Raw genomic sequence first — 9,576 nt, forward strand, 5'->3', positions numbered from 1 at the left:
CATCATCAGCAACATGCTTAACTAAAAAACAATTTAGTTTTGACACCCTATGATTTAAAAAACTGTAAAAATGATGATTTTGACAAATAGATTATAGTAATACATATTTTTTCACTTATTTGAAAAATTAATTTTAATATATTTCTTCATCGTATATTTAGAATTTTATATGACCTTTGAGAGCTTATGGAATACTTTTAATAAGCAAGGTGATTTAGAGAATGACATTTAGTGATTGGTTACTACTTATTAAGGTTATGTTAGATCCCAAGAAAAACCAAAAGTTAATAGTTCAATTCCTGTAAGCAATATTTGTTGGAAAGGACATTTAAACATCTCAAAAGCAATTACTTCCTTAATAAAAAATGTAATTTATATTTTTTATAGTACAAAAAAAGATGTTTGAAATATGGAAGGATTTAATAGTTGTAGTAAATATTTGTTTACAATATCACCCTATTATATATAATTTATATTTTAATTATTGTTAACTTTTAAATAAAAATAATATAAATCAACTTTAATAGAAACTATACATTAAAGATAAATATATATTAAATGAGAAAAAATGTATGGATTAATCACGTGTGAGTTTTATACATTATCATTGTATCACCCACATTCATGTTGAATAATCACTCACTCTTCATAAAATATAATACAAATAAATGATGAATAATATATTGACAGTGTATAAATCTTTATACTAATAATATATAATTATATAATACATCAATTTTGAAATATCTTTTGAGGACACTTATGGATTTTCCAACTTTGCAGAACCAAATTAATCCATAAAAATGGATCTCACTCTTATCCGTGACAGAGTTCAATTCAGTTCCTTCCCTCTCTTTCTTTACTCACTTCACTACTTCAAAAAGTAACCCCACCCCAACACATGGAGTTACACGCTTCAATTTTCCAACCATCTTCCTCACTTCTCTCAAGGTTTCATACTGTTAAACACGCCGCAGATTTTGTTTCTCCCTTCTCTTTATTCATTTCAAACTCACTTCGACCTTCTTTCTTCACTTTTACTACTCCCAAAGGTCACTCATTACTTTTCATCTCTCTAACTATCTGTTTTGAAGTTTGTAGTATTATATTATTAAGATAGTGCATAGATTAGTAAGGTAAAACTAGGAATTAGGATTGTGCTAACAAGATATTTGTTATTTAGATACTTTTACAAAATTCAAGATATTATGTTCGTGGTGGTTTTTCATTTCTCAGCACTAAATCAACTAAATTAGGGGGAGAGGGGCATTTTTTCCTAGGGATGAATTTAGGTATTTACTATTTATTTATATATAATTGAGACTATTTACTGAATTTCTTGATCCTATAAATAACCTTAATTTTGAAATGAATGAATTAAATATATGCTGCCAGAGGATTAGTAACATATGCATACTTAATTATAACTTGTTTCTTGCCTTTGACACGAATGCAGTGCCGAATTGTTTCAGTAAAGGGTTGTCATGTAGTAGCACACCTGGTTGCAATGGAAGTGATGAGAAAAACAACGACGATGATAATGATACATGGTTCTTGGATGACTACCAATTGATTAGTGATTGCGACAAGTTAATTGAAGCTTTTGTACTGGACAAATCTGCCTTGATTGATTGGAGAAGGGTGTTAGTGTTGAACAAGAAATGGAACAATATCAGACACCATTTTTTTAAACACTGTCAGGATAGAGCAGATAATGAAAAAGATCCAATGATGAAGAACAAACTGCTCTGGCTTGGAATGAAGCTTAAAGAGGTTTGTCATTTGTTATTCAAATTTATGCACATCACTTTGTTTCATTATGATATTACAATTAGTTACTAATGAAAAACAATCAGGTGCGGTTCTAATCAAAGGAATCTCTTAATATCTTTAATTTGTTTCTCTTGAATTCAAAATAATTGTTACTGTATTTCACAGTTCAATTAATAACAGGGGAAAGATGTTTTATGCCAGAAATCAAAATAAGAACTTGGTTAATGTAGGGAAATTTGTGTATTAGGAGATTATGTTGTTCCTCTATTTTGTTGTTTATGATTGCTACAATACCCAATTTTACTCATCTTCTGCAGATAGATGAAGATGTACAGAGATACAGTGAACTCATGAAAATGATAAAGGGGACACCATCAGATATTAGTGAAGTTGTCTCGAGGTGCCATAAAGATTTCACAAAAGAATTCTTGGTGCATCTTCATACAGTAGCTGAATCTTTTGACGATCCAAGAGTGCAAAATGGTAAGACTAAATGCTTTGGATAATTTATGTAATTTAAATTGATATTTCTTATAACAATGGATTTAGCTTTTAGATATTTGATCACCTATATATGATAGTTCTTTTTAAGTCCATAGAGGCAATTCAGTTTAGAACTTATAATACTTTTTTGCTAGAACTACACTTAGATGGTGGTATTTTTTATAATTGAATCGAGATTGCTCACCCGCATACTCAGAGATAATCAAGAATTTATTTGGGTAAGCTTAAGCTGAATTGTGATTGTATTCGCTATGAAATTTTTGTCCATCCACTAAAGAGATCATGTAGCACTTGCCACATGCTTAGAAATGAGTCATTTAAATGGGTAGTTTAAACTTCCTTCAATTAATCTGGTATTTGACTTATCATTATGTTTGTAACAAGATTTGGTAAAGCTTCGGGACGCATGCTTCACTGCTATAAAATCCTATGATGCGGCAGCTGAAAGCACTGGAGCACTAAAAACTGCAGAGTTGAACTCTCCACATATTATCAGTTCTCACTTGGATACAGTCTGCAGGAATATAGACAATTTGGATGGGAGAAGTCAATGCTTCAATCCAGATTCAGTAGCTCGTTTGTTGCGGTCATGTTATAATGTGAAAGAAATTGGAATGATACATGCAGTTGTCTTGAAAAGGTTTAGAGATTCAATTATTTATGTTGATAATAATTTGATATGTAGTTATTTGAGATTGGGTAAGTTAGCTCAGGCTCGTAGAGTGTTTGATGGTATGTCCAGAAGGAATACAGTTACATGGACTGCTATGATTGATGGGTATTTAAATTTTAACTTGGTTGATGAAGCTTTTATGTTATTTCAAGATTCCACTAAACACGGTGTCCAAGAAAACAGTACCATGTTTGTCTGTTTCATGAATTTGTGTCGTAAAAGAATGGACTTAAAACTGGGGAAACAAATTCATGCTCGTGTATTGAAAAGCAATTGGAGGAATTTAATTGTTGACAATACAATTATTCATTTTTATGCCAAATGTGGGGAGATATCAAGTGCGTTTCAAACATTTGATTGTATGGCAGAGCGAGATTTGGTATGTTGGACAACTATGATTACTGCTTGTTCCCAGCATGGTCTTGGACATGAAGCCTTGTTGATGTTGTCACAAATGCTTGGTGATGGGTTCCTTCCTAATGAGTATACTATATGTAGTGCACTGAAGGCCTGTGGAGAAAATAAAGCATTGAAATTTGGGACACAGCTACATGGTGCCCTAGTAAAGAAAATCTGTAAGATTGATGTTTTTATAGGAACATCTCTACTTGGTATGTATGCAAAATGTGGTGAGACTGTGAATTCTAAGAAAGTGTTTGATAGAATGAGGATTAGAAACACAGCCACATGGACATCCATCATATCAGGATATGCTCGAAATGGGTTAGGTGAAGAGGCCATAAGCGTCTTTCGATTAATGATGAGACGAAAAGTGCATGTTAATAAATTGACCATTGTAAGTGTCATGATGGCTTGTGGCTCAATCAAGGCTTTGCTATTTGGAAGAGAAGTTCATGCACAAGTAATCAAGAGTATTAACCATACTAATTTGCACATAGGAAGCACTTTGGTATGGTTCTACTGCAAATGTAAAGAATACTCACATGCTATCAAGGTGCTCCAACATATGCCTTTTAGGGATGTTGTCTCGTGGACTGCCATTATCTCCGGGTGCACTAAGCTTGGACTTAAATATGAAGCTCTGGAATGTTTGCAGGAAATGATGGAGGAAGGTGTGCTGCCTAATTCCTATACGTACTCATCGGCTCTAAAAGCGTGTGCAAATTTAGAATCTCCTACTCAAGGAAAGTTAATTCATTCCAATGCAAGCAAGACCCCTGCCTTGTCTAATGTATTTGTGAACAGTTCTTTAATTAGCATGTATGTGAAATGTGGAAATGTTGCTGATGCTTTTCAAGTTTTTGACAACATGCCGAAGAGGAATTTGGTGTCTTGGAAAGCTATGATCTTGGGTTATGTAAGGAATGGCCATTATAAAGAGGCTTTGAAGCTCATGTACAGGATGGAAGCTGAAGGGTTTGTGGTGGATGATTACATACATGCAAATGTTTTTACGGCGTGTGGAGGCATTGATGCTGTAGATATTGATTAGGATATCAAGTCTTCTTCTCATTTCTTGCATTCCTCTTAATCTTCTACAAGAGAGGAGCATCAATACATTAAGTTTATCAATCAAATGTATAGTAGTTAATGGATAATGTATATTTAGTAGATGAGTAGGCTAAAGAAAGGTGTTGAGCAACAATGTGATAACAGATGTAATTTATATTCTCCATTTGTTGTCTTTGTGCCGATCAGGTCTGTTTGTGAATTGGATTTTGGAGGTAATGGAGGAAAAATAAAGGCTTGGAAGCCATGAAATGTAATTGCGAAATGGTTCTGAAGCCTTCTTTTTCCCTTCATTCCCCTCCAAAACTCAATTCACAAACAAACTCTTAATGTAAAAAAGGGTAAATGAAATGTCTTTCACTTATGACCAATTGGATTTTCTTTAGTGAATGTGTGTGTAGGTTTCATTTATGTTGTAGGAAGCTGTTTTCAAAATAAGATATATGTGTATTATGTTTTATATTTTAGTTTCAATGAAATCCAACAACCTTAGAAATGTCTCATAAGTCATAACATAAACCGAAGCAGTGTTATTAATAGCGTATTAGTCATTAAACCAGTTAAGGTACTAGTATAGTGGTACAATGGTTCAACCAGTGGTTAACTAATTAAATCGCATACCGGCAAAATTAAATATACATATATAATATATTAACATTAATGTTAAAAAATTAATAAAAAACGAATATATTTTTTATTTTCATTAAAAAATTAATTTTAAATAAAATAGCCCGGTATGATCGGTTTTGGCCGGTTTTGACTGGTATGATTGTATGACCGGTATAATTATTGTACCGTACCGGTATTGAGACCGGTTCACCGGCTTACTGGTTCAACCAGTCAGTATGAAACGGTTTTAACAACATTGAACTGAAATGTTATGGACTTAACATGTTTTCTCTTCGATTTTTATTGGTCAACTCTGAGTCTTCACTTGAACAGGCCTTACTTTTGCGTTGTTCTTTATCCCAACATTAAGTAGATGATTCTGAAGCACTTTTGTTGAAATATATTATATCATGTAAATATTAGTGTATGTGAATATGTGAGATTGTATGATTGGGTTAGTTCTAACTCAAGTGATTAGCTTATAAGAATAAAAGGGTTAGTTGGGGTTAGTTAGTTTTTCCATTCTTTATATAAAAGATTCAATGTAATTTTGTATTTCATCAATTCAATTTTCAATGAATGAAATTCATATATTGTTTCCGCTCTTGATTCTTAATATATTTTTTTGAGAAACAAAGATTGATAATATTCTCATTGAATGAATTGTATTGATTGAATAAGAAATGAGTCAATATGACTTATTTATACAACAGAAAAAAAATGGAAAGAAAACTTGTAAAGCAAATAACTAACATAAACCTAACTTACAAATTCTTAACTTTATAACCAAATATCATCTTCCAAAATAACCTATCATATATAGGCTTGTTTATGATAAAACTTGCACTGGATATCTTAGTCTCACTGATGTTGTATGTTTCTTAAGTTGATTTTCATTTTTTTCTAATACTTGAAGCGTGCAAGAGAAATTTATTTTGAAGAATGGGATCAACAACAGCAGTCTTTGCCTGATAGCAGGTAAGTACTTGCTCATAAGCTTTTATGTTTAATTGTGTGTTGCATTATTCTGATTTGCCATGTTCGGTAGCAGTAACATTGACAGACTCCGGAACTTTATTAAGCATGTTTATGTGGATAGAAAATTCACTGGTGAAAGGGCCTATGACAAACCCCTAAGAGTGAAGGCGGTAAAGCGTCTGTTGTCCTCCTTTGGATTTGATCTTTTAAGCATATAAGAAGCAGTCTATTAGAATTTCAATGTTAACTACTGTTGATTTTGCTTTAGAGTTTCTTTGCTGCTACCGATTGAGTCAAACCTTGTGAAAGTCCCAGGATTGTAGGCGAAATCCTTGCTGCTGCTGATGGAATCAAATCTCGTAAACCTTGGTTCTGGTTTGGGAGAATATCCGCTTTCATTCATGCTGAAGGAATCAAACCTTGACGACATGTCAAAGAAATCCCCTGCCTCACTGTACCTTGGAGAGTTACCAAACTTGGAAGCTGGAGTTGCAGGCACTGAATCATCAAAAGTAAATGGGCTCTTAGTCTGGAAGGCACCATCTGTATGTGTAGATCCAGTTCTGATTGGGTTTATACCAAAATCATCACCAGATGTAAAGAAATCTCTCTGGTGGTCCAAGTCAGAGTCCTTGGTAGGGTTAAAACGCCACACCGAATCCACATCATCGTTGTTGTCAAATGCACCCCAGGTTGATTCATCAAAGCTTCTATTTGTTTCTGCATCTGCTTCAATACTTTCTTTAAAATGAGCATTTGAAAATCCTTGAGGACTCTCTACAGTAGTCTTTCCAGCTGGACTATCACGGGGGCTTCTTCCCAACTCATCTTCACTGTGTGCATAAGAAGATTCATCCTCAAGTGTATAATCACCATTGGTAGAATTTTCATGCTTTCCATTTGCAGTCACAGGCGAACCAACTGAATGGACATCAGGGAAACTTTGATCTCCATGAATGATTGCAGGTTTTGGTTTAGAAGATGCATTTTTCGTATCAAACGTGAGATCATTGGCAAATCCTTCATCTTCAAATTTATCCCAATCTTCATCCCAAAGAGCTGCATCCTCCGCAATTCCATGCTTCTTGCATCATTCAGCTAGAGCATTAAATAAACCATCAAGATCTGACTGTATGCGTTCAGCACGGACCTGAAGAATACCATCAGCACTGCCTCCATGTAGCATCTGGGTTCTAAAAGATTTTCCTTCAAACCAGAGTCCAGACTAAGGAGCTGAGGTATCTAACTTAAATCATGAAGTACTTAGAGGTTCCAGAGAAAGGTTCTGCAACAACCATATGTACATGCAGCTTGAAGCCTATACCGATATGTTTATTAGGTTGAGTCTCCTTGCTCTTGATCAAAAACCCACCACCAAGCATTGTGTCTTTGTAGAGGGGAAACCAGGTTTCACCGAAAAGCATGAATAGAATTTAGTTGCAAGGTCTACTGATAAGATCAAGAAGATCAAAAGTAATAGTTTGGATACTTTTGTCCAATTTTGTGTGGTGCCTGCATGCATACTGTCTTAAGGCATTAATATTTGATATTGCTAGAGTACTAGGTATCTGTGATCTGTCTATAACAAATATGGTGTGGATTTGTCCACTATTGAGTCATTAGCTCATGTTATTTTTTAATAATTAATTACTAAAGTGTACATTACTAATTGAAGGTTGCATCTTGCTTAGAGGAACCTTATCTTTTAATAGGAAGTTTGAGTATCTGGCAAATGCTGCAAAGTATTGTCTGTTTTATTGATCATTACCTGTTATTTAAAATAGATCCAACATTAAAGTATTACATAGTTACTTCCTAATATTTCAATTCATCCATTAATTAAAACTTGTTATAGCCTTGCGGTTTACCCTGGGAAAATTCATAATAGCATAATGTTCCCCAAGATTTCATTAGTTAAGAATATCACAATGAAGAACAGAGTAAGAATATTCTTATTTCGTTAAGAATAACCTTGAGAACAAACACTGTGATTGCTTTAAGATCCTTAATTTAACTGAAAGCAAGTTAGTGTTGGTTATATTGGTTGTGTCTAGAGTTAGAAGGACCCAGTCCTACCCGCTCACTTGGAATGACCCATTATATGACCCGAATATGGCCGGGTCTTATTGGGTATTGGGCCAATTTTGAGTTCAAAAATTAGACACGATCGATATTTAGGGCAGGGTATGGACCAAGCAAGATCCGGCCCGACCCGTTCCATGGCAACTCACTCATCATATTTGTATGTGTATAGAGTAATGACACATTTTTGGTCGAAAGTATTATTGATACTATAATTTTTTTCATCATATATACATGATTAATAATATATATATATATATATATATCATTTTATATGTAAAATTACATATTCAAAATAAGTAATAATATTGAGAAGACTTTATCTAAAATGAGTATGTATTATATTTAATTATGTCTAGGTTCGGGTTTCAAGGCTGATCTAGTCAATATTTAGGATCGGGCAAACTCACCTCATGCTCACCCATAATTGAGTCAATGTTATAGTTGGCGGAGCCCATACTAAATTAGCATCAACCTCAAAATATTAGAGCTAATATTGCTCAAGTAAAATAAACTCATACTTGTCACCTGCGCAAGACAAACGCTAGAGTCAAACTCCGTGCAACCTCTGTCCTAGAATTGTTTTGTCCTCATATCCCTAATCAGTCAAATTTTATAAAATAATGTTAAAATATTAATTTCTATTTTTTATTTTTATTTTTAATTGAATGGAACTTTCTAATTGGATTGGTATACAAAGTGAGATATGCTATCCCCATCAACCAAGATTCCTTGTTGTACAGTTATTCAACTTAGGGTGGGTAATTCCTAGGACATGGGATGATACTCTCCTTAAATTGTATTCAACTTATATGATGAAATGAAGCGCGGAGATGGTACACTTATTCCTAAGTAATGGTTTAAGGAGGGTTTTAATGAGACCTGAACGAACGAGAATAATTTTTTTATTACCAAAGGTATCCTCTCATCCTATAGGCAAGCAACTAAACACTTTAGGGATGCATGACAGTTCCTCTCAACTAGTGTTGCCCTCGAGAGACTTGAACGTGAATATGAAAATAAGCCACATTTTTATATGATTATATTTGTGACAAGTGTCTTAAATAGAGGATCAGGAAGTGTCTCAATTCATGTTCCCAAAGCTTTGCTAAAACAAAACAAAACAAACAAAGAACGTGAATATTTGGGAGCAAGATGCTCATGGATTGGTGTCACGATCATCAAGATTCAAAGAAATAACAGTCGTTCATACGTTAATTATATCGATGAGGAAAACTGAAGTTAGAGGCTAAATGAAAGCTTGTGCGTTTGATGATACACACATAACGATGAAAGTAAAGGAGTGAAAATACATAAGGAATTTCATGCTGTATAATGAAAAGATAAAACAAATATCACAACATGACTTAGTCCATGGAGGTTCACATCGTAAAGCTTGTTAACGAATTGTATAGAATAATGATCCCAAATCCCAGTCATATATTTTCAATAAAGAAAGACTCCACATAGTGATATACACATATCAT

General features: G+C 33.7%; 1 protein-coding gene across 1 annotated transcript; it reads left to right on the forward strand.

Annotated features, from left to right (window-relative positions):
* LOC109327005 (pentatricopeptide repeat-containing protein At4g18520-like) lies at nt 1,354–4,635 on the forward strand. The gene is made up of 4 exons (XM_019559968.1): nt 1,354–1,773; nt 2,091–2,256; nt 2,662–2,689; nt 2,726–4,635. The coding sequence occupies exons 1-4, from the start codon at nt 1,369–1,371 to the stop codon at nt 4,401–4,403; spliced, it is 2,277 nt and encodes a 758-aa protein (XP_019415513.1). The 5' UTR covers nt 1,354–1,368; the 3' UTR covers nt 4,404–4,635.

The sequence above is a fragment of the Lupinus angustifolius genome, chromosome LG14 (assembly GCF_001865875.1).
Source record: "Lupinus angustifolius cultivar Tanjil chromosome LG14, LupAngTanjil_v1.0, whole genome shotgun sequence".
Classification (NCBI taxonomy): Eukaryota; Viridiplantae; Streptophyta; class Magnoliopsida; order Fabales; family Fabaceae; genus Lupinus; species Lupinus angustifolius.